Source organism: Lepisosteus platostomus, chromosome 2 (genome assembly GCF_059453375.1).
Source record: "Lepisosteus platostomus isolate fLepPlt1 chromosome 2, fLepPlt1.hap1, whole genome shotgun sequence".
Lineage (NCBI taxonomy): Eukaryota > Metazoa > Chordata > Actinopteri > Semionotiformes > Lepisosteidae > Lepisosteus > Lepisosteus platostomus.
In genome coordinates this window covers 5,506,753-5,533,003 of record NC_142612.1, presented here as the reverse complement: position 1 = coordinate 5,533,003, position 26,251 = coordinate 5,506,753, and the positions used below count along the sequence as shown (strand labels likewise).

At 42.2% G+C, this 26,251-nt stretch overlaps 1 protein-coding gene across 2 annotated transcripts in view; it reads right to left on the bottom strand.

The window, feature by feature from the left end:
• Positions 1–25,421, bottom strand: part of rasa3 (RAS p21 protein activator 3) — a 79,937-nt gene extending 54,516 nt beyond the window's left edge. The window contains exon 1 of one of the 2 annotated variants that reach the window (XM_088647278.1): positions 25,218–25,421. In XM_088647278.1, the coding sequence (XP_088503404.1) occupies positions 25,218–25,272 (55 nt within the window). In that variant the 5' untranslated portion in view covers positions 25,273–25,421. The remainder of the gene's footprint in view (positions 1–25,217) is intronic. The other variant, XM_088647289.1, reaches the window with a different exon arrangement.
• Positions 25,422–26,251: the final 830 nt, after the last annotated feature.

Here is a 26,251-nt window from a genome sequence, read left to right as displayed (position 1 = left end):
CAATATTGCACATTTTATTTGGCTACAGAGCCTAATAAATCCCTTCTAGGAGTATTCTGACAGGAAGATCAACAAGTGGGATTCAGGAGTAGCTCTTTAAACATTGACGTGCTGACACTTGGTGCTCGTGAGTACCATCTGAACTGTGGTTGCAGAGAGCTGTCCACACACAGCAGTGTGACCTGGCACAGTTTCTTCTAAAAACCTGTATTCCAAAACCTATGTTTATTTTAAAATTGTAACTATGGGTTTTAACAGAATAGAACACAAAATGGCTTTGCAATTACTATAATTGTTGTATGATTTGGTCAGTGCTTTTAATATCACCAGTGCTTTAACTATAACTATATAAATATCAAGCTGTAGCTTGAGAAAGAGACAACAGCATGACAAACCTTAAACCCTATGAGGCAGTTTTGAATCAGACCTTGATAAATGTGTATTGAAACAGCAAACAAACAGCTTTCTAATTAATCCTAAAGGAATACTACTGAACATTTTCCTCCACTGTTTATGTTAGCATTGCATTGTTTTGGTTGCATAGTTGTGCTACACCTAATTTAATGAATCGTGTTTCTATTCTGTAAATGATAGGCCTAATTAACAGAAAGCCAGCAAGGAATGAAAACACCTTTATCACTTTAGCCTCAGGTGCTACACGCACTGTCCTAGGATAAAAACAATCCCCATTTCATGTTTTATTGGAATGCAGTTCGTTCATCCTATCATTAACCACAGCCTAGGAACTCACTCAAGAAATAGGATTTACTTCATTACTACAATTATTGCAAAATTATTGATGACTACAAGGCTGGAAGATTAAACAGAAATTGAAGAAATTCTATTCAGAAGACCCATTTTATATATCCAGATCACATATATAAAAGCAAACCAAGAACAACAAAACAGATGTTTCCAAACAAATTGTATACAGTATATTTTCTATTAGATGCGCTAGACTTTCACTGGTAGATGTGAATTTTTCCTGGCTACAAATTTAAAGATCTCTGCCTTCCAACACAGTTAATTCACAGTGATTTACCACCTGGGGAGCCTGTTCTTCCTCTTCTTCATCCCAATCATAAACCCCACGAACCCAGTCGGCTGTTTCAACACTAGTGCTGTGAACGAGGCAGTCTGAACAGGCCACCGGCTCTCTCTGTACATAGGGCTGTGCGTGGCTGACCCTCTCATCGTGTTTTACCGCACCAAGTCCGTCTTAACCGCCTGCCTGGCCTCTCTTCCTCGATTTGCATTCTGAAACATCTAGAATGAATGCGGCAGGTAAGAGCAGCAGGTAGAGCAGCTCACTTCGTAAGCAAACAAGGGTCGTTCTCATCTCATTTCTGTTTCTGCTCTACACAGTGTGTGACAGTGTTCACAAAGCTGAAGACAACAAATCCTTGCGAGGCTCCTAACGAGTTAATTGCCCTCGGAGATTTTTAATTGCCCTCGTTGGGCACTATGTGTCCAGGACATTTCTTCCAACGGGGCTTTGGTAAGATCCTGGCACAGATCATAGCTGAAAGAGGACAGTCAAGAGATCCAGTGCCAGACAAAGTCTTTGTTCAGCCAATCACTTCCCTGTTGTTTTGACACATACAGCTCCAGTGTGGACCACATGACAACTGCTCTCCCAGGATGGCCCACCTCAGCAGTTGACAAATCATCCAGGCACATCCTGAGACACCTAGGATTTGTGTACATGACAGTAAATGATCTATCAGGTTGTTTGAACAAATTCCAACACGGGGAGGGCTCTCCGTAACATCTGGTGCTTTGGGAGTTCAGCCTCTGCTCTGACACAGGAAGGAGAACCGAATGCAGAGTGGCCCAGGACGAATCCCTGCTTAGCCTTTGCCCTAGCTCCTGCGGCAGTGGGCTGTTTGACGGCTTCAAAACACACAGAGCTGCTTAAAAAAGAGCCAGACACGGAACAGACGAATAACGCACGCCATTCCTGGACTGCTGTTCACCCTCCCTTCTCCACGATAAGACAGAACTGACTCACACCCTGAAAGCATCCTTTTGTTCAGCTCTCAGCTGAGCTTCCCTATCACTTTCAATAGAGTGACGTTCCCACTTATTATCTCTGTGGCTGCGAAGATACAGTAATACCACCATAGCACACATCCTGCACACTCGTTCAGAACACGATGTCAGCTAAAGATAAGGCTTTTCACACACAGCTGTGGATATAGCACTGGTGCAGCAATCCAATGCCACTCAAAGCCTGTTCCTCCGGTATCAAAAGTGGCATCCCATTTTCTGGGCATGATTGTTAACTGCAAAAGCTAAGAAAGCTGGAAACTCCTCGAGTATGAGAAGGAGAAGAACGTGTCCTGTTTAATTTCAGAGTGCGAGGCTTGTATCAATCCAGAAGAAAACAAGTCTGACATTTTGCACTGAATAAAAAATTTCTGAAAAACATTTTTATAAATGCTCTCTGAATGAGTAAGAAAATGCAATATAATTATTTAAAAAAAACAAGTCTATTCCTCTGATGTTCACCAATTCAAATCTTTATTGTCCCAGTCAAATTGCCTGAGACTTAAAGGTGCAAGGAAATAATAAGTGAGAAAAAAGTCAGGAGACATTCAAGCCCATCCATTCCTGAAGTGAACAAGGCCCCATCTATTGGCCTCAGTTGAACAGGTCTTTGATCACGAGAGCCTGGCTAAAACGTTATTTCACAAGGGAACAAGCAGCTGAGTGCTCTGCGACTATAACTTCAAGTTCAATTCTACACCACACACAACTGTGTCAGCTGGGCAGATGTGAAACAGGGCTGTAGCTCTGCCTGGAGATGAAACAACACTGAAGAGCTGGGAGGCTTAGGTGAGGACTAAGGCTAAGGCTGAAAAGAAAACATCCAATTTGTAAGGAGTGTCACAGATCTCCATCTCACATGAGAAATTACCTTACGGGTGACGTATGTGTTGGCCAGTCTTGAGATACAGCCTAACTTTCTCTGCATTTCCTATTTCAAGAAGGACTGGCTTCACTCGCTGTAATTTGGGATTCAATCTAGACAGAGGCAGAAATCTCAGAAGCAAACCTTAAAATATCTAGGGTAAAGAATAGCAGTAGTGTGTTAAAGGCCCTTTAGAATTGATTAACAGAGACTGAAAAGATGGATGACTCAATTCATCAGTGATTGGATCATCTGACTAAAGTATGTTTCTTCTCAGTTAATAAAACATTAGAATGTCCTTTCATTACATTTAAAGACTTATACACACTGCTTTTTATAATGCTTTTATAATATTTTATCTCACTTTAACCAAGACAAACAGGTTTTGAAGTAAACTTCCTGTACATTTTAAGTCTACCTAAATACTAATAGGCTAACAATCTTTGCTGCGCTGCATTAATTTGAATTATATGGAAGATATTTTGATCACCTAAAATAATTCAGAACTTAATCAAGCAGAAGGAGTTTCCAGTCGAGAACTGAATCTATCTAGGGGGGAAATTAGCATTAGAGCAAGACTATGCGACAATGCAAAGAGACCCAGTGTGATACCAGTCACCACGAGGATAATATTCCTGAACACTCTACCAATTTTACATACTATAGAATAGAATTATCACTGAAATGAGGAAGTTTTTGCAAATGGCAACTTTTTAAAGGTGAGTCAAATAAGAAAAGCAAAGAAGTCAGAAGTGTACGTGTTTGTCAACCTTTCGAGTCAGTTTAGCTGTCTGCAAGAGCTACCGAATGCTTCTGGTCAAGTACAGACAACTGCTGAAATACATTTCAGCTTCACAGAAATCTTAACCTCTGTTTTAGAACAGAACTGAGATCCATGGATTGTTCTGGCCTGGGAAGGTACTAATGCTATTAATCGTGGCATTATCTCCAAACCACACATTTCCTGCCATTGAGAACATGTGAGTGTGTATGAAACATCGGGAAGAGCCATGATCCATGAATATAAATGTTCTATCCCCTAATCGATAACATTTAACCCTACCCAGGTAGGATATACAGAACGTGTACCAACATATGTAAATTAAATGTTAGTACTTCCTATACACTCAGCACAAGCTGTTGGGAAAGTTGCGCCTGTATATGTTGCTTAGAGAATAAGTCTGCTGGAAACAGCAGAGTCAAGGAAAACTCTTGTTTGTATTATTAAACAATCGCTTTATCCTCTCAGTCCCGGGGTCCTAAATACAAATTCACAGCACATCGGCTTTCAGGGGAGATGTTCTGCTGAAGCGCCCGTTTTTCCTGCTTCATTCACGCTTCTCTCCCAGACGCACAGTCGCTGGCAGAGTCATTTGTCATGGTCCGTGAATGCCTATCACTGCACAGCCTAAAAATAGACCGCTCGCTAAAGCTGTCTATTCTGTGAGGCTAAACATCAAAGAAAATAAGGCAAAGAAAGACAGGAAAGGAAATAAAGAGGCGCTAGGCTGCTGGGCAGCATAGAACCTGCTGGCATGAAGCGACCCTCCTGACTCCAACCCAGAGCAGGAAGTCAATCGAAATTTGATCTTGAACCCCTGCTTTCCTGACAGCCGGCACAGAAAAGAGGACAGATGAGTAAACACTGATCAGCAGGTTAAAAATGTCCATGTTTTTGGATAATCACTTGGGTAAATTGACAAAGTATCGATAGTAACCAAGAACGTAGGGGAGTACAGTTGTCTTTTTCGTCACGCACTGGACACATACAGTACACGTACAGGTCTTACAGGCTATAGAGCGTAGAGGTTATTCAAGTGAACCTCTGGCAGACAGCAGGAGGAGCACAATACGTGCCAACAGTGAAATACACTTAATTTTGTTTGCTTCGTTAACATTCAGACCTGTTGAAGTTGGCAACACTAAACCCTGAGAGCGTTCTTCGTTTCTGAATATCGAGGATCGGGCTGCCAGGCGGATGTAGTCGGGAAACGCAGTGCTGCTGTGAATGGCCATTTCACCAGAAAGAATCCACAGTTCCCGAAGAGGAGAAACAAAATGAACCAAAACGAACAAAAGAACAACAACCCAGAAACCACACAACGGACGTGAACGTGTTGTGAGGTTGCGCGTTCAAGGCAGGGGTCAGAACGGAGCTGCGCTCCCGGCGGAGCAGACACGCCGGCGAGGTGTCATGGCCACCGTGCCCACACAACAGCCGTTTCCTCCGACCACAGATGCTGGAGGTGCAGAGTCTGTGCCTGAGCACAAGCAACAAAGAGGGGAGCTGGCACAAGACAAGACGAGTCGCTGGACAGAGCGCCCGGTTCATGAGACTTAGCATTCAGGCTGGGTCCGCGTCCTAGCGAGCTGTGCCGTTTTGCGGTCTCCTTCACAAAAACCGCATTAAGGAAAGCGAAGAGACTTTTCAGCCTGCACTCCACACTACGCGGGAAAGCAAATCACTAAAATTGATAGGCTTAGCTACCCCGCCCCCCACATAACGGTACGCAGGGAGTGTGCGCTCGCTTAGAGAGAGTACAGATAGAGTAATCCCTTTACGTTCATACCCCTCGACTGGGGCAAATCGTAATGCGCCACTGCCGACAAAACCACACCGTCTTTAAGAAAGGACACAAGCGAGCATGTTAAGACTGGGAGACTGTGCCTTTTTTCAGAATGAAAAATCACCAGGCAAAGCAACCAAAACCGTCTCGTCACTCTTCGTCCCTAACCAGCATGGCCTTAAAAAAACATCAAAAACAAACGTCACGCTTCTTGGATTCCACCACATGTTGTAGAATTTATATAAAAGCGATAAAAAACTATCATGACTTATTTATATTTAACAGCCTATTTATATAAAGCCTTGTCATCTTGAAGACTGAAAGCTCCATACAGGAGAGGATCCACTGAAGTGCAGTTCCCACAGTGACCTACGCCAGGCCCAGGTCACAGCACAGCAGGGAGAGCTGTGAGAAAATGCTTCATCAAATGGAGGCAGGAATACAGGAAGGCCAGACCGTGCAGGACCACAATGTGAACACCTCTTCTGGATCCCACAAGCACACCTGCGAACAGTGCCTTTTTCAAGATTAAGTTAGTCAAGAACCGGCTTGAATCCACCTTTTTATTCTTTCGGATTCATTATCCAGGAAAAAGTACACAATCTGGAAAGTGGTTTGTACATCTTGTCTGAACACACTGGGTCAAAGAAATGACTTCCTGGACTATAGGTACTCAGCTGTTCCCATAAAAGTGTCCTCCCACAGGGCAGGACTGAGCCGTACAGTCGAGAAATCAGAGTGTGCAATCCCAGCTATACCACAAGCCATGTTTTACCAGCAGCTGCCTCTCGTGGCTGTGTGCCCCATGAAGAACAGACAGGAGAGCCCGTCTTCCACTGAGCTCCAATGTTCACCCAGCCTGGCGGGAGCAGTGGGCAACTGGGTACTTCTGAGGTATCCTACAGGTTCACAATGAAAGCACTAAATAAATACACCAACTCATTTTTCATGATAATCCTATAATGGGTAGCTTTCACATAACAGAACACACCACTACAAACATTTGCATTAGTAACGGATGCCCTAATTTAACGAACTATTAGCCAGCAGCCATCTCACCCTGCAACTCAAAACTGACAACCCACTGAAGCTCAGCAGGTGTGAGCCTGGGCAGTAGCTGGAAGGGAAACTTCCTGGGAAAAGCTATGATTGGTGCTGGAACAAGGTATGAGAGGGGCTAGTAGGGGGCGCTCACCCTGCGGTCTGTGTGGGTTCTAATGCCCCAGTATAGTGACGGGGACACTATACTGTAAAAAGGCGCCATACTTCGGATGAGACATAAAATTGAGGTCCTGACTCTCTGTGGTCATTAACAATCCCAGGGTGTTTCTCATGGCCTCCTAACAATCTCTGAATTGGCTTCATCACTTTGCTCTCCTCCCCACTAATAGCTGATGTCTGGTGATCATACTGGCGCACTACGCCTTTGGTGGTGGTGGAGAGGAGTCCCCCATTACCTGTAAAGCGTTTTTAGTTGGGCGTCCAGAAAAGCACTATACTGTATAAGTGTTTATTATTATTATTCGTAGTAGTAGTTATTTTCTGCATTTGTAAACTTCATGCACAGGTGATCAAGTTCTATAGCTGTTTTTCCAGGGTTTGTGGAAGTAAATATATTAGGATATCTGACATCTATAATATTGTGTGCATTTAATGTAATTTAATATCATTGTATGACCTGTCTGAATAAAAAGAAGTTCTACTGCAAAGTTCCATCTGCATTGATTTTGGATTACAAAATTTTGTTATTAATGAAGCATAATCTCTCCAATAGCAGCATGTCCTTTTATCCAACAATCAATAACCTCTGATTAGATTCCAAGAGAAAAAAGAAGTCAGCAAAGTTGATTAACACTGTCTGTTAAACATAATGGAGACTCGAAGTTGCTATGATTCATAACAAAGTAACTATAACAATAACACGTCATCTTTGATGCATTCAAATTGGGGCTTGAGATAATAGATTCTTGCCTCTCAAGGCTAGCCTCACTAGTACAGCATCGTGAGCTCGATGGGCCTTCATGAATCCGGTCCCAGAAAGCGATTCTGCAAGATCCGAACACAAATTTAGTCAAGTCAAGCTTTTGATCGAGCTGATTTCAAAAGAAATCCAAACGATCAGACGTAGCATTAAGTGACAAAGAGGTTTGATTTGCATCATCAAGTCTCAGCCAGAAAGTTTAAGGCTGAGGAAAAGCCTTTAGAACTTCAGCTGTTAAAACATTTTAGGACTCATCAGCAAAATAACATAACTACCGTAAAGTAAAAATAAGATTAACGTAAAATTACTGTGACTTTCTAAGGGTTAAAAAATTACTCTATAAACAGGTCATTCAGATGTTAGATTTTTTTAGATTTTTAATGGAACTATCTTTTTGCTTTTTCATAATGGAATAGAACCACTTTTTTGTGCAACAGTCAATAGTACTGAAATTTAAGTGAAAGTCAACAGTGTCACAGTGCAGAATGGGCACAAAGCAAGACAAAACCACTTTGTTAAAACATCTACTGTGCTGATGTACGAGATGGAGCAGGAGAAGGCTAGCTGCTGCCACAGGACTGTCAGGGAGACGTAGCTTGCCGAGTACTGGGGCAATGTCAGCCAGGTCAGGAGACAGAGGACGTCCATGAGGGGTCCTGCTACATTGCTGTTTTGCTACCAGAGTTATTGGAAATAATAACATAATGAAAAAGCATCCTCAGCTTACATTGCTCTTGAAGAGCAGAGCAGTATGGAGGAGCAGTTGGGGCTCTGCACGCAGAACTGGGAGGTTATGAGTCCAAATCCCAGTTGAGAAGTTGCTGTGATACCCTTGAGCAAAGTACTTCAGCTGAATTCTTCCACTGAAATCCCCTAAAAATGTATAATGTTAACGTAGTATGTTGCTTCAGATAAAAGTGTCATCTATATGCATAAGGTAAACACAAGAACACAGGAGACACATTTATTTCTTTGGTTCTCTGGAGACAGGAGCTCTGCACTGACTTTTAAACTATCCCACTACATCCACCAGTTCACAAAATCAAGCCTCAAGTAACAGGAAGTCTGACCAAAAGCACCAAAAACAGGAAGTCTGACCCTCGAACTCTAGATTCTGTCCCTCCCCCCACCATCATTTTTTTTTCAACGCAGAATAAAAACAAAACAGAATGAAGCAGATAAAGATGGAAGGAACAAGAGCAGGCATTGAGACCAAAACCCTTGAGAGAAGGACTTCCTCCTTCTATTGACAGCGGTAGCAAATACAGAGCTGTGTATCAGATGCAAAAAGTGCAAAAGGGCTCATCTTTATTGTATTATTGTTGCTTGGCTGGTGCTCAAACAACATGTTTAGTCAATTGTATCTGACTGTAAACGAGTGCACTCAATGTGTTCAAGGACAGCTTCTGACAGTTAACTGTCCTGTGCACAACGACTCAGTCTGAAACTGTCACAATCCATAAACTTCACGGTTTATTCATAATCATCTGTGGTTAACAGTGCATTTTCTCCGCCTAACATCTCCAGCCCACAAATGACAAGCAAACAGAGCCTTGCTCTTATTTGCAGAGTCCGTGACACATCAAGCCCCACACTGTTCCCCAGAGAAGACATGAACTAGGACTTCACATTCTCAAAAGAGCCAGAACACTGCACAGACAGAGCCATAAGGAGCATGATGTATGCTTGAATACGCAGAGTGACTAAAGGTCCAGACACAAGGAAAAGCAGTTTCCTGTCAGGGATGATAATACAGTTGTTTGGGCAGGAAATCAGTCCTTTCAGGCCAGCACTGTGTCAGAGTTGCCTGGACCTTCACTAACCCTTCTTCCTCTGTCTTCTTCTTCAAAGAGAACTCTGTCAATTCTTACACAATTAACCCTTCTCTTCAGAGCCTTTCCCTTTCCCTGTTGTCCCATAGTAACCTTTTATGCACAGCAGAAACGTACTCCACGACAGTTATTGTAATTTTAAGCCTCATGCACCCTTGCAGCATGCTTACTACACACTGCTCAATAATTACATTTACTTTCATCATGCCATCTTATTTTCATATCCAATGCATTTTATAGAATCGATAATAGAATTTATTTTTAAATAGACTCAGTTACACGATGAAAAATGCGACACTCTGGGTCACAGGCAAGCATGTTCTAGAAATACAAGAAAATGTTTGTTTTTCCCCCATTTTGGAGCATGCCTCTTGCTATTGCCAGGACTGGCTCTGGAAAAAACAGATTCAGGAATGAAGGGAAGCTGCCAGTGTTTCGCAGGACAGCGCCTGACTGGCAATGTGCCACACGATCGTTAGAATAGGCAGCCAATACTGGAGAATCTCTCTGCTCCCATCAGCCAAGAGGGACCCCATCCAGACAGGTAAAGGGATTAGCGGTGGTACTGTATGTGCACAAACCTGGACATTCACTGCATTGTCAGCCGTAATCACAGATGTTTCAGCAAAAAAAGCTTGTCCTGTCCAAGGAGCGGGTAAAGATATCCAGCCAGGCTTTTGGACAACCACTAAGTCAGCACGGTATGACCTGCACTGTCAACACAGGTTTCAGGCACTGTATTTCTGAAAACCACATTATGCTCTCCTGAGGTGATCTGTAGTAAAGACAAACCACAGCTCACAACAGCTGGTGCGTCATATACTAAATCGATTAATTATGCTAACTACAAATAGTTGCACACGCATGACACCGAAGTAGTTTTTCCTCAAAAAGCCCAATCAGTGTAAAACGTTGATCCTCCTGCTGATTCTGCCTGATTTCCCTTTACAGAACAGAAACACCCTGAGTAAATATGCTTAAGGCCAAACTAATAATAGCCACTCGATATAATTCTGTTTCTCTTTGTCTCGTAAAACCTTTAACGGCATGTTCATGTGTGTGAAGTTCCCAGTACTGAACATTTGGCTTGGGAGAGTTTCTGATTGAAGAAATGGAGTGTGGATTGTCAGTCACAAGCGTGACATACTGCGCCGCTAGCTGTCTTCACATGATGCCTGCGGGGATCCCTGTGAATTCTTTCAAACACACTGTCTCTTTCTCTCTCGCTCGCTCCAGGGGGCCAGGCTGAGTCACATTCCCTCCCTCTCTACAGCTGTACACCACAGCACAGAACGAGATCTGTACAGCACCACTGAAACAAAGGCAGTTTTAAAATGCTGTAGAAAGCTGTCTTCTACAAAACACGTTTAGAAAAGAATTGCCGGGCCAAGCTACAACCAAGCAATGATTAGCAATGTAAGAGAGCTCAAATTGATCTCCTTGTTTTTTTTTTTTGTCTTACAAGATGAGACTGTAAAATATGGTATCATTGTGAAAAATACTGCAGTGCTCACATAATATTACATTTCTTAAATCCGGCCTTGTTTGGAGACACTCAGATGGAACAAACTCAGTGTCTTCTGAGCTTTCTGAGAAAGGACAACCCTGTCTAGCACTGACAATCCGTCACTATCCAAAAACCCATGTGAACAAGCTGCTGACACCAAGTTCCTCTGGAAAACCAACAAGTTCATCCTCTCGGGATAAACAGCTAACTAACACAAGCTGCAAAGCCCTTTCCTTCGGAGGCTGCATCTCTGAGGTGAGATTGTTAGAACCGGGGAAATTCACTTTGAATTGAATGTTCCAAACCGAGCTGTGCTTCGAACAACAGAAGACGAACAAGGGCCAGAAAGAAAATCAGTTCAAAGCGAAAGCTGTAGCACCAAAATCTGGGGGGTTTCAACACAGGATGTCATCTTGCTTCTGAGGTTTTTGTCAGCTACACCTCGCTAAAAAAAGAAACCCGAATCTCAAAAGATATTTAGCCCTTCGGCACAGCAAACAAAGAGAAGTAACAAGTAGAAACGGCCTCTTTTTACACTTTCTCTCGCTCTGTCAGGGCCACCCAGGAAAAGAACATCATTTGCTCTTGCCAGTTCTCCTCTGTGTAAGGCAGTGCTCCCTCTTTCATGAAATGCCCTGATTTCCACACCTTCCTGTGTTTCTCCTTTGCTCCCCAGAACCTGCTGCTCCTGGGCTACACCGCCCCTAAGAACCTCCTTGGACCCAAAACCTTTCACCAGCCCATCCTGCTGGTGCCAGATTCACCCTGCAATGGCTATGGCTCACTCCACGCTGTACCTTTTCTGCACCCTTCCTTTTTTTGCTTTCCTGTAAGACTGATAGTGTTGCAATGATTGCAAGTATCCTTGAATAAAAGTGTCAGCAAAATAAATGAACAATACCGACAATATTTCTATACACTATGTATTTGTGTGTCCTTGCATATAATGCTGTATGTACTCATAAAACCTGTATCCTTCCTGAATGGAAAGATTGAACAACATACCACAAAAGAAGACCATATTTGGAAGAGGCCCAGGACTAAATGACTGGAGTTTCCCATGTGTAAAGAGAAAGACTGTGGCTGACCGGACTAGGGGAAAAGATTTCACAGCCACTGCTGAGAGTGTCTTTGACTATCACTGAGTCTCCTTGCTCTCCCCTTTAACAAGCACTTACTAAATTCATACAATGAAAACACACATTTTCAACTCTCAGCTAACCAGTTCTCTTACAAAGCAAAACACTAGGCCTGAAGGGCACTCCGATGTACCAATACAGCATTATGATTCCTGATACAATGAAGCACCTTAGAAACTGTCAACGTAAAGACTTTATACTGCAAAATCGCACCATGTGGGTGAAACCGGAGACACATGGGAAAAAGATGACACAAATTTCAGCCCAAAACAGGAATTGTAAGCAATTTCATATTACACACTAAACAACTAAAAAGCTCTTTGCGAGCTTAGAAATGGAATTTCATGAAAGCAAAATATCTAATCTTGAGTTTCACAATACGAGCAGCATTGGTTTCAGTAAAATACAAATGATTACTCCATGCTTAGCTGCCATTCCCAGGCCACTTGGGAATGTGCAAAACTGTGTGGTATGTGGTTGCACAGCTGGTAGCATTGTCTCCTGCCCTCTCAGTCAATGTTGGATCCTTTACAGGGAAACTATAGACTCCGAGTATCATTATAAAACATAAGAGATGCAACAATAAGAAACTAAATATCAAGAAAATGCAGATGGTCCTTAAATACCTCTGATACTGCAAGCTCTACATGATCCAAACAGAAATTCAGAGAGCAGAAAGCGGACATTTTAGGATTTCAATTAATTACTGTATTTTTTAGATATACACAACAGTAAAACATCTCAAAAGCACCTTAAACCTTAAATTTCTGTTCTGTTTTTACAGGGAAGTAAGATGTAGAATCAATCTTCCATTTGAAAGATGATTTTTTTTCTGTTTTAGAAAAATAGTTTCACACTGACACAGAAGATGTCTAGTGCACCACTGTATGGCTCAAGAATCCAGCAGGGGAAATGGGAAGGAGATGGCAGTGGGAACAGCCGGACTCCTGCTCAAGCGCTCCCAGTGGAAAGGAGCAGCTGGTATGGAAGACGGAGAGGGGCCTGCTTCTCCCTCCTTCCCGCCACAGGGCCTGGGAAATCCCAGCCCCTCCACAGCAGCGCAGAGACACGGAGAGGAGAGAGAAGAAGAAGAAAAAAAAAACGAAACAGGAAATGATAAAGAGCAAAAGGAATTTCAGCCACATCCCAGATGGTACGTATAAACCCGTTAGCTACAGCATCACAGAAGCACGGAAGATAAGTGTCAGAAATGAAATGGAGGGTCTCTTCCTGGCTTACTGAGGAAATTCTTAGCACTCCGGCATACATATGAATGCTGCCTGCAGGGTTCCTTGTTAATCTACTGCTGCTCCCCACCTTTAGTGTCACTGTACTGGAGCACTGCACTGTGCCTGTGAGGTACTATTGAGTTTAAAGTGCACCAGTGAAAAAGACCTGAATTAAGAGCCTCAGGACTGCGATAAGGTAAAGCAAACAGGTCTAAGGTTTAAATTTCAAGCTGCAGTGTTCAAGAGCCACAAGGGCCTATGGTATTCAATTAAAATGTGTCGAGACCCTTCCGGCTTCTGCTGTAAAGGTCCACTGCTTTGTCCTCTTTTGGAAGAATCAATGCACCTCCTGCAGTTTTTATTTCTTACAAACACAGGCAGCCGCTGCCTTTGTTCTTCCGCCAGAAAAACTAAAGTAGAAATGGTGATTAAGCCCTTGTGATTGGCATTCCAGCATTAAGAATTGACATGAAGAAGTGGTAAAGCATCAGGCGACAAGCGCTTGTCATGTCTCCTAAAATTCACCACTCAAATTCTCTTAGACCCCAACTCTTTTCTAAACTGAAAACAGATGTCTTTTAACTGCAAACAAAGCAGAATCTCGTTAACATCAGGACCGGCAGCATGAAAGAACACAACATCGAATTAGCTATGTCATTTTAGAAAGAGAAATAAATTAATAGGACCCTCAAAATGATTAATGTGGTTCTTATGCAGCACTTTAAAAAAACAGCGGCACCAACTGCTAATTGCTCTTTGGCAATGTCCTCAGTCTCTCTTGCAGGTTCAAGGTAAGCCCCGAGGAAACTTTCTTTTTCTAAAATGCCCTGGCTGCCAGTTCCACAGCCCTGCTGTAACTGGGACCTCGTGGTCTTGGACAGCTCTGCAGAAGTACGAGGCAGAACGGAACATCTCGACACGTCCCGTCAGTCAGTGGGCTGGTAGTCATTAACACATAGCCTAGACCTCATGAGCACAATCCCACTCAGCAGGTCCTGCAAGGGCCCAGCGTCCCAGCCCAGTTATAAGCATCGAGCAAAGATGACACTTCATGAAGGGCATGGCCCTTCAGCTTTTCCTCAGCCGACAGATGATGCTGAATTCGTTCCTCGTACAGCTGTAGCAGTCCTAAGGCACTGCGGCATCAAGACAGTGGCAAGACAACAAACAGGTTAGGTCTAACACTTTAAAATGAGGTACACCAACGACGTTCCACGAGGGTGTCCCGTTTCATAACTCTGCTGAAAGCGTCCCTGAACAAGTAAAGACTGGACAATCACGTGTTATTACTTCAGAAATCTGTTATTATGGATATGAAATTCCACCATAATTGTCATAATTAATAATGGACATAATGGGGGAGTGGACTCCCCATTACCTGCAAAGCACCTTGATTGGAGTGCAAAAAAAGAAGATATTATTATTATTATTATTATTATTATTATTATTATTATTATTATTATTATTATTATGCCAGGATAACTTTAGGGAAAAAAACATATTCTTGGTAGGCTGAAAATATTCCTTTTTGTGCTTTTTTCCCCGTATTGTGGAATGATTATGGCTGGCCTGAGCTCGGAAAACTTGACCATGGAATGACCATTGAAAACCAAGCCACTCTTTCATGTAAGGTATGATATATTTTAAACAGGCTTAAGTTTATTTTCTAATCCATTATAGCAGCAATGAAAATTGTGTCTTAATAGATCAACATTCCTAACTGGCATCATACAAACGGAAAGCAGAAGCTGTGGTGAAAAAAATCATTTCCGAAACATTAGAGAACATTTATAATACAGTAAGTGAATTATTATTTTTATTAGATGGTTTGTGACCTTCCCAACCCTTTTTAATAAAGCTAATTAATCACTGCGTTGTTGTCAGACTCTTCTAACGCTTTATGAAAGACTGAATGAAAATAACCAGTGTCTCTGTTTTCGGAACAAGCCTTTCCTTCCTTCTTAAGGAAACTAAAAATACTGCGTGTGAAAACAATGGGAAACTGAAACCATATGGTGCAAACTGGAGGAAACATTGCCTCACTCAAGTGTATCAAGCACCCTTCAACAGTTACATCAGATTGCCCACAACAGCGCAGCAAAGCCCAGGTCTTTCACGATACAGCGGAGGACAAGTTCTATATAGACTGCACCCTCACCCATGCTTCAAAACAGAAGGATCACTTCCCCTGTAAGTTTAAAAAGTACATAAAAACAAAACTTGCTGTTCTATATTTCAGTAAAAACCCTACCTTATCATAAACTTAGCTATTAACACAGGCCACACTATTACCTTTCCAATATTAAAAGCCTTGTCTCAGCTGTTTGCTTTTTTGTGCTTCCAACTGGAATTGTACATGCTTAATATAACAATAAAGAAAATATTTCCACAGAGGTTGCATTCAATGACTTATTCCCAACTTTGTATGATTTTATTATTTATTATACAACATCCCTGAAAGGAAACAAGCTGCATCCAGAATGTGACCTTGTGACCTCTAGTACAAACTCAACCGGTTTCGATATACAGCTGTTAGATAGTTAAAATTAGATCTTTTCTAATAAAGAAATCAAGCAACAGCAGCAGATCATTGATCTATAGAGAAAACTTATCAAGAAAAATATTTTGTTTTTCATTTTTGTTTCCTCTCATGTTTGCATGCTTTCACATTCTATGATGTAGTCCACAGCCTCTGAAATGCTTACATTTAGAAAGTGTTTCAAGTCGCCCTCTAAAAGTCCAGACTTTTGCAAAATGTTTAAACCTCACTAAATGATCAGGAGATCCCGTCAGTAAGTACAGTACAGGCATTAAATATTACAGTAGATCAATAAGTTCATGGGAACCCTTTAAGGTGAGATGGTGACAGAAACAACAAAATAGGTGAACAGTAACGAATGTATTAGATGTGGTACATTCTTGGCCCTTCTTACCTGCAAACACACTCAACAGACGCCTGCTAAATCACCCTCTCCCCAGGTCTCTAGAAAGACCACCCACAGGAAAGCAAGCTGTTTAGCACAGACACCTCCCTACACAGCAGCCCAGAAAACCAAGACCTCTTTTCGAACTGAGGTTTCCACATTGCAGAGAGTTAACCAGCACCGGCAGAAGAGATGCAGCACAGATATCACAGAGACGTGATCAAGCCTGGCAGCTGAAACCCAGATGCATGCTGGTTCTGGCTAACAAAGGAAACGTCAACACCTGCACAGCTGTACCTGCTTCTGCTGGAGACTCTGAAAAGACTTTGACAGTCACTGAATCTTGAACATGGGCCGAACGCAGAAGAACAAATTCTTCTGAGTATTCTTGATAACTGAGTCGACATTCACACAATCGGAACTTGTCATACTGTATTAAACATCTCAGAATTCGAACATTAACATTGTGAGAACATAAACAGTACAAACTGTTTTAGCACACAAGGTGATAAAACAATAATTTTCAAGAAAATAAAAAATAAGAAATTGTGACATGGCCGTCAGTGTTTCATAGTCAATAGTCAAGGACCCATCATAGTCAATATTTTCACAGGTATCTCAGAGATAAAGGTTATTACAGAAGGTTTTTTTCTCAATTCTAAAGTCAACAAATCTAAAAGCTGAAGCAAATACTGTATAATGTGAAGCAACTGTATTGTCTAGTCTTCAGAAGGAATGTTCAAACTCTGTTCTCAAGCAGATGTCAAAAATAAAAATAAAAAATACCAGGATCAAAATGCACCAAAAAAAGAACCCCATTTTTGCAGAGATTGAATTCTGCTCTGGAATATAATTCGGTATGAAATAAATTCTACATTTGAGTTTTTATATTGAGTGTGAACATCTTGAGAAGAGAAAAGAACCTTTTAAAGCTATTATGACATGACCTACACCTTGACACAGTCCTGAGGAACTGGCTTAAAGTGCACTTCAAACTTGCCTCACTTGGTAAAAACAAGTGATATTTTTTTTAAAACAACACGTTTAAAATGTACTACATTACTAAGCCAGTATTTACAGTGAGATTTTGTGAGAAGGAGGCACAAGAGATTAAGGCTTGTTTACTGTTTAACATGTTTAGCTCTCTGCCGATATGGGCATAACATTGGCCTGCATTCACTGTATTCTGTCTGGAAGTCCGGTATGTGTATCTTGTTCTCTTCAGATTCAAGAGCTGGTGCATCGTTTTGTATATTTCTCCATAAGTGGCTTCACCTCTAGGTCTATTTTTTCACGGTTATCAAGAATCATCAGACCCATGTCACTGCAAGTGAAAGGGCTGGGTAAACTCAGCTTTTTTACAACTAAGTACCAAGCCTCACTGTTGTGAAAATATTTCTTTTTCTTGACACAGTTTCTGTCAAGTCTTTTTAAGAGCTAAGCTATGGTAGAGAACCTTACGTTCATGCCTGAAAGTTTAAGATGACAAAAATCTTAAATTGCCAACATCATAAAACAAACTTTGCAGGTAGGATCATTACACCACACCTCTGCAACACAGGTGTCCTTATTTACTTTGGACATACGCCAGGAAGGAAAGAGTTAAAGTGTTTTTTTTTTGGTTTTTCAAGGTTTTTTTTTTAATAACCACAGGAAGTTTATGAAACAGCTCTGGAAAACTGCCAAAGGGGCTGACAATAGTGTCAGTTAACTAAAACTGAAACTTTCCTTTCAGTCCCATACAGAGGCTGGAAGAAACTTTGCTGACAAACTCAAATTTAAGAGAATACAGCCCCAATAGACAAAACAGATCACCATTTCCTCTGGAGCCCCTACTCCTCTAGAGTCGTACTAGAACCCTGCATTCTGGCAATTCATTCTTTCCAAACAAAGACAAACTAGGAACCTAAATGAAACATGGCACTTATGAAATGGCAAACCCAAGGACAGCAAGTCCTAAATTTACATAAATCTAACCACAAAATCTGGTTAGAATTAGCCTGTTGCTGAGCAAAACAAGGAACATTTCTTGTAGTCACTCCAGCCAATCAGGATATCGGCTGTGCCTGTTTCCTGTATTCCAGACCAAGAGCCCTGACTCATGGAATTGTGGAAGAGAAACCCGGCACACAACTTCCTTCAAGCATGTGCCTTCTCCAGGAAAAATACAGGAAGGTCTCTGCAAGTATATAACAAAGGTGCCCTTTTAGGAAAGTTTCAAAACATATTGGATAGTTACCAGAAAGAAGAGAAGTAAGCATTGCGCTAAAGAAGAGATGAGTGGACAACAGAGACAAGAATGTACATTATGAAGAAAGCATTTCTTAGGGTTAGGGAGAGTGTGTTTTTAACATCCCCAAAGGGCAAGTTGTCATAGACTATATGAAACAGACTATGTGAAAACTGACTTACATACAAGCAAAACATTAGACCTCCAGCAGATTACAATGCCTCATTAATATGGCTGTGGAATACAAAGCCTAAAATGATTGACCCTTGTAAAATGACTATGCAATATAGGACATCACTGCACCATGAGACACTTAAAAATAAGGGCAAAGTAAAATGAGGTTTGATGTCACAATGTTTTGACAACAATGCCCACAAGTGACTAAGAAGGGTAGTTTCCGGCCAGCTAATCTGCGACAGTAAGTTTCTGTTCCTCTTTGACATGTAGAGATTGAACCCACAGACCTGCACCTACAGTAACAACGTGATTAGCTCAATTTGGGGGTTCACAGCTTTCTCCACCAATCTGGAATTTAAGAAGATAGGAGAAATTGATGGTGTAATTGAAAATAAATGGGGCTGATAAATCCGCAGACCACCCTTTACGAGCTGATCACCTTCTTAAAAGTGATTAGAGGAAAAATAAACTAGAATTTTCTAAACCAAAAATTTATCAGATTATTAGAAACAACCCATGAACTTGCTGGCCTCATGGGAAAAGACCAGTCGTACCAATGTCCAATAGAAAAAAGTATTTTTTTTTCCTTCACAGTTGTGAGTAGGCAGGCTTATATAGATTCATACAGCATAAAACACTGACATGATCACCATCACATGGTTTGAAGAGACAAGAGAAGTTTACAGCCTGGGGTGAAAAAAAAACATCCAGTTGTTTGCTGCTATGCTGCTGTTTGTTGTTTTTACTTTTTTTTTAAAAAGCGGGGCTCAAAAGAATAAAGGCTTCAGGATGATGCCCTGAAGCTTGTGTTGTTCTTGATCGTTAGCCCAGTGTTAAAAGGGTCTGGAGAGATACTATTAATATTAACCACTGTGAACTAAAAATGCAGAAAGTAACTGTAAAGCTAGTCTTGCTTTGCATAGTCAAGGCAGTTTCCTTTCCGTAGTGAGATAACCAAAAGGGTCAGACAGTTTCTGCATAATGTCCATGTCAGGTTTGACAAGGGTATTGACATTACTGAAGGCCAATAATTGTTCTCTGAATTGGCCTAGACTAATCTGTAGCTTGTCTAAACTATTGCCTTTGTACAAACAACCTAGATCTTAATGTATTATTTAAAAAAAAAAACTTTAAAATTCCTTTGCATTCTGTTGATGTATAATTGAGTTATTTGTATTAACTAAGAAAAGAAACTTAGTATAGCTATGCCTCTTACACATAAAAAAGCAACAACAGAGAGCTGCGGACTTCACAAAACAAACACCTGAGACATGCCATACAGTGCTTTGATTTAATAGTCAAGTTCTATACGTTACATCTGTTTGCTTTTTTAATCAAATAAGCTTTTATTATCTTGATATTCATTGTGTGAAGAATGCAGAAGTGGAATCAGACTTAACATTCCAATGAAACGTGACAGATTTTATATGTGATATACAGTAGCCCTATGTTGACTTTTGCAGCAAACTATGCAGAAACATATTTTAACATTTAAATCAAACTCCTTGCTAGATATAGTAATTTATAACCATAAACCATAAAAATTCAATTTTGAAAACTAAATCGATGCTTAAGTTGAGGTCAGGATTTCAGCACACCTATGTTGTACATTCACAGGCAAGGCTCCAGGTCAATCAGTTAAATTACGAGGTAGTTCAGCTTTGAGACAAACATCCCAGATCTTATTATGAGGTAGTGTCTCCAACCATTACTAAATATACACAGGCTGCAAATCAAACCAGAAAAGTGAACTACAACCACATCCTCTTTATCTTGTGATTATACAATTAGATTTCTGGTATAAAGATGGATGCTGTTGTGCTGTTGTTTGTGTGTGTTTCCTGGTTTGGGCAATGTCACCCAGTAAAAGCATCACTGAACGATAGATCGATAGATGATTAATATCCGAGTATCAGATCATTATCAGCGTATCAGAGTCTTCTAGTATCAGATGACTCAAAAACTGATAGACATTCTTACTCCAATCCACAAACTCTCGATCCTATTTTTAATCCTGTAGAAAGAATACAGAAATTGCGTTGATCATCTTCTTCTACAAAACAAAAGGCAGGTTTCTGTAAATCCCTGCTGTGACTTTGAAACTTGCAGCCCAACTGAAAATATGTGAATGGTGAGTCAAAAAACATAGCTAAGATGGATCCTTCTACCTGGTCATCAGGCAGTGGTTTTCATGGCAGAAGAAAATAGCTGAAATTCTGCAAACAATAGTGTTAGTTCATCTATTTATTACATGAAAGACAATCATTTCTTTAGTCACGGAAAACTGGAGCCTATCACAGAAGCAGAGGAGTTAAGGTCCTACTACCTGGGTGGAAACAGTTAATTGCACAACATGTACACACATACAGAAAGCACACAGAGACACTTATCAACCCAGCAGCAGGCTGGAGCATTGGAGGAACCTGGAGGAACTCCTGAAACCCATGTATTCACAGGGAAGCATGCAAACTCCCCAAAGACATCAATGAAAAAAAAAACATGTGGAATCATAGCAGCACACTGAAGCGCTTTTACAATAGCCACTATTAAATACTAAGATAGAATGTATTCTTATTCTCGCTCACAGCAAAAAACTCCAGGTCAAGGAGGACAATATCAATAACTGGCCAGGTGCGATCGCTTAACACTGACCTTCACTTCAGGCTCATGTTCAGGTCCACACTGCTCGTAATAATAAACCAAATCTGTACTCTAATACAGATCAAGCAGTACTCAGAGAATCTCTGCACATTTGTACCCTTCACGCAGTTTAGCTAGGTATCCTGTAAATTAACAGCCACTGATCTCCGTACTGCAATCTGCACTCCCTTCTCTCTCTTAGACTTGCTGCACAGATCTGTCAGTCACTTGAAAGTAAATCTCTTAACTGTGACTAATTCCTTGAGTACAGTTGTTACTATAATTTAACAGAAACAAGGATAAAAAGTCCCCGGGCTTCATTTTCATAGAGTGTCTTGTTGCGGTCCCTGTATGTCGACTGCACTGATTCGATCGCTTCTGATCACTGTGTTTTTGCATGTACTTCTCAGGAAAAAAATAACTACTAATGCAGAACTGTCAGCTTCATACTCAGTTTTTTCCTCCTCGGGCATCGTTATCTGGAGAGGGCTGGTCCCCCTGTGTGAAATGATTGAAGTCATTTCCTGTGGTAATGTACAGTATCCAGACTCAACACTTCCTGCTAGAGGACTGCTACCATGAGCTGATGTTGTGCTGGCCAGCTACTGTAACTGTTGATGCGACAGTTTCTCCAGCCCCCCTTATTAAGACATCTTATCTTCCTTATGCAATAAGAGTCTCCGCCCGCAGTGTGATATATCAACTCTTGAGAAATCCAACCCACTAGAACTGCGTCCCAGAGCAATGAAGATGATGACTGTCCACTGCGCTCAGTAATGTCAGCCCACGATGTGTCTCTATCAGTCTGGACTGTGAGTTCTCATGTGACTGTGAAGTCAGATTTTCCCCACACACAGGTCATCGTATGCTTGGTTGACCCAGGGGTAGCAGTTTCCTTGATTTCCTGTGGGCTCTCTTTTGCTTCAGCTATCTGGATCCAATTTATTTCCAATTTGCCATGAACTCATCAATCATCTTTAGTCACTCCTCTCTGTCACAAGCGTCGTGCCTCAACATGACAGAGAATTAAGTAAGCATTTAATACGCATTTAATACAGTCGTAAATAATGGAAATGGGGGTGAGAGAAGGACCCAGGAGATGTCTTGTCATTGTGTAAGCTTTGTGTACCTAATCCCAGGAGAGCTCCCAGCTGAATGAAAACCAGGACGCTCCACAACAGTTCATTTGGAACACTAAAAACATCAGTGTCATAATAAACCAAATCTGGACTCAAGGCAGCCCATGATAAAGGTAATTTTGACTTCATTCATGAATTTTCATTTTTTAACTTAACACGCATGACACCTTAAAATATAATGACAATTACACTGTCACAACACAACCAGAAAGGAAATCTGAAGAACGTCATCCGGCAGGACAGATAACGATGACCTTTTTTTCCTAACTGATTCTGCTCCTACAAGCAGAACAACAGATGTACCCCTGCCCTGACCTCACAACCCACGTTGTATCTTAAAGGCGCGTAAAGAAGCTAAGACACAAACTGACTGCCCCACACTGTTACACTAAGGCGGTCATAACAGTCAGGTTCCTCTTCCAGTCGGTGGCCCAGCCTGAGAGGAAGCTGTGGCCTCTACAAAAACAGAAAAGCAACTCTGGTTGGTAGTCAGATTGGTGTGAATAATATAGTGTAGAGTACTGTACAAAAGAAAACCCCTTCTCAGGCACCCTATAAGAGGTGAGAGAGTATTTAAGAAGAAACAAAGCCTACACTGACTTCGGTAAACAGAACCCCAGCAGCTCCAAGATGTTTTGTGGTAAGATACTCAAATGAGCGTCTATGAAATGCATCTTAACAGGCGAGGCCGCCACTATAATTTACTTGGGAGAGACCACAAAACAGACAGCATGTGGGGGTGGAACTGAATGTCAAAATCAAGTTGTACATTACACAAAGGTCCCTCTTCATAGACAACTGATCTGCTATCACGAACGTCACTCGATATTGGGTTATCTACATATATCGTGCGATATACTGTGTCTAAGATATATGTATATATTTCCTACACTCTGATGAGGCCATATAAAAACAGCAAACAAGATTCATAGTTTATAGTGGAGTCGAAAACGGAAATTATTTAGAAGCTAGCAGAGTAAAAGGCTCCGGTACAAAGAGGTATGCTCCTTCGATGGAAGTGAAATCGACAATGCATTAACAATTCAACATGAATCAAATTTAAATCAAAGCGCAACAGCTGCTTCCCCTGCATCAGATGAGAGCTGTGCGGGCGTCTGTCACCTCCTCAGTTTCAGACACACGCAAGAAAAGAAAAGAAGGTTATCACCACACCAGGCACACGCCGCTGTCACACGTCTGCCGCCCGCTCATTGGCGTTCGTCGGGGGAAAACAGATTTTTTTCCCCCCGTATAGCGATATATTTTTAGAATGATTTTTACGATAGCAAACATAAATCATCCTATTTCATCTGAACACCTCGTCGGCATTTCGCTTTCTCAAAACACACACACACACTGTACAGAGGAAATAAAACATGCGCCACGTGCCGAACAGGGCGCCTTAAAAAGTATGGACGCTCGGACACTCCGGACAGCCGGCAGAATCACCGCGGGTGATGGGGTATCTTACCGCACAGACTAGCTCTGGCACCCGAAAGCTACCGGGAAAAGTCCCACATCCCAGATTTTAGTATCTCATGTCTAAAAAACCTATGAACTGCCGCCTGGGTCGCGCGTCTGAAGAAGCCAAGAGACCCCGCCGCTCTCGCCGTTACCGTATGACAGCAACAGCAAACAAGTTTCTCTGCCTGACAGGAAGGTGTGTGTTTTCCAAAACCAGAAACGCAACCACGGTAGTCAGTCAAATGAATGCACATAGTATAACGCGGAGTACTGTGATGCACAACGGAAATTTCATTTTCTCGCATCTAAAGGGAAAAAGACCCCAGGCACAGCTGGCACCGACTTGGAAACCTAACCCCACACATCCAGGGCACCGATAAAAAACGACGTTTATATTTTATGTTCAACTACTCAGATTCCCGTCCCTAACAATGCACCGTCAATCGTTTAAGCAGCCAAAGTTAACACGGAAGTTTAAACAATTTTTAGGGACAGACGGTCCAAAGAACCGTTTGGACATCTGTGTGGGGGAAAAAAGGCACGAAAATAGAAGACGTCAAGCAAAGCGACACACAAAAAAATAAAAATGCATGGAGCAGCTCCTAAATCCAAGTCCAGGAGATGTTGGATACGCTTGGGATACATGGGTACATGCACCAAACTCCCTCTCCAGACAGCGCTATGCACTGTGCGCTGAAAGACACGCGTCACGCTCAAATGTCAGGGTTTCTGTCACTTGATCGGTGTTCCGCAGCGAAGAGCATCCTCATGACACCTCATTTTAAACAAAAGCCAATAATAAGACGCAACCTTTCGCCAGGAAACGTCGGCGGGAAGGATGGACGAAGATTATTCATGATAATCTATTCATGATAATCCCACTTCATTCGTTCTCCCCGAACCAACATTTCACTGCTTCAAAGACTCCATGTCCGGCACATGAAGGGGACCGTTTCACTACGACGGAATGCCGCATCAATCGCCAAGAAGCGGTGCTGCGACAGCTCAGCCCCGCCGGCCAACATCGCCTCGCTGACCTAAAGCGAAGGAGGAAAGCCGCCGGCCGCCTGCTGCTCCAGCGGCTGTCGGCTCGGAAAAAGGACAACTTTCCCCGACTTGTCAGATCTGTAACTGCACGCGTTAAACTCGGCACGTTTTCAGAAACACACGGCTGCCTCGACACGCTACATTCCTCTTCCCTGGAAGGAGCACCGCTGTCGTTCTTCAGCCCTCTCACCCTCTCAGAAATACTTCGCTAGCACGTATTTTTTAACCGGGGACGGACGGATCATAAACAGGACGATGTTCGCCTTTTGAAAACATATATCTGTAGGAAATCTGTTTTTAACGGGGGGCGGCTGGTGTTACACTAAGAAGACAAAGCTCCAGCAAAAGCAGCCGCCGCTTAGACCAAACAGCTGTGAATGCAGATGCCCAACTCAATGAGCTGCGCTCTTCATGAATTCCTCCTTACCTATTTTGATTTTGACGCTCTGAAACACTCGTAACCCTTCTTCTTCGACCGCCATGCTCGCAGCCCCGACTTTCCCTTTTTGGTGCTGGACGAGAGCGGTGCCTTCGCGGTGCTGGGTCGCCTTGCCAGTGCAGCTGAGCTCAGTGCCAGGGCGGAGAGCTACTTTGTCCCGCACTCCGCGCACACAGCCAGCCTGACTGCTCCAACTCCCCTAACATGTCCCGGGGGGGCGGGGCTCGGGGGCTCCGACACGCCCCCCCTCCGCACCCGATTGGACACTGACGCGGCCGAGTTCTGCGGTGGGCGGGGTCGTGAGAAACGCTGGCTTCTTTTTGTGCCATTTTTTTGACAAGTACAGTACGGTGCTTCTTTTTTTTTTAAAAAAAGAATTGCATTTCGAGATGTTATGTGGTTTATGAAAAAGAAGTCGCGAACACGTGTGTTTTTTTTTTGTCTTTACATGTCCGGGCTTGGAAGCCTTGTTCTAACATCACATCTGGAGGATGAGCGGTTCATGTGTTAAAGCGTCTCACCGCTGATTTAGTTTGTTAAAACAATATACTTAAAATTGCGAAGATGTGAATGGACGGTTTACATTCCTCTTGGTCAAGTCAGAAGTGTCGTTACAAATGTCTAAAATATCTATAATGAGTCATTCCATTCTAATTATATGACGATTAACAAGAGGAATTGTAAAGAGAATGCACTGATCACTTTACAATTATAGCAGGACGTAAAACACATCGCTGTTTTGTGGGGAATCTGTAAAGCGAACAGTAATAAGACAAATTGTGCTACGACACTTCAAATTATGAAGAACACCTGACCGTGAGCGCGCTTGGAGTAAACGCGTTTAGTTACGTATTTCACATGAAACAAAACGAGTCTGCTCGGCACAGGACCCTTCCGTAGGATGGCTGGTTTTCTGACTTGAAAGATCTCCGCAAGAGGAGCCTCCGGTGGGGCCAGTTTCCCATTTCGGGTGATGGGTCCTGAATTTCCCCTCCCCACTCCCGCGGCCTGTCGTCTTCCCG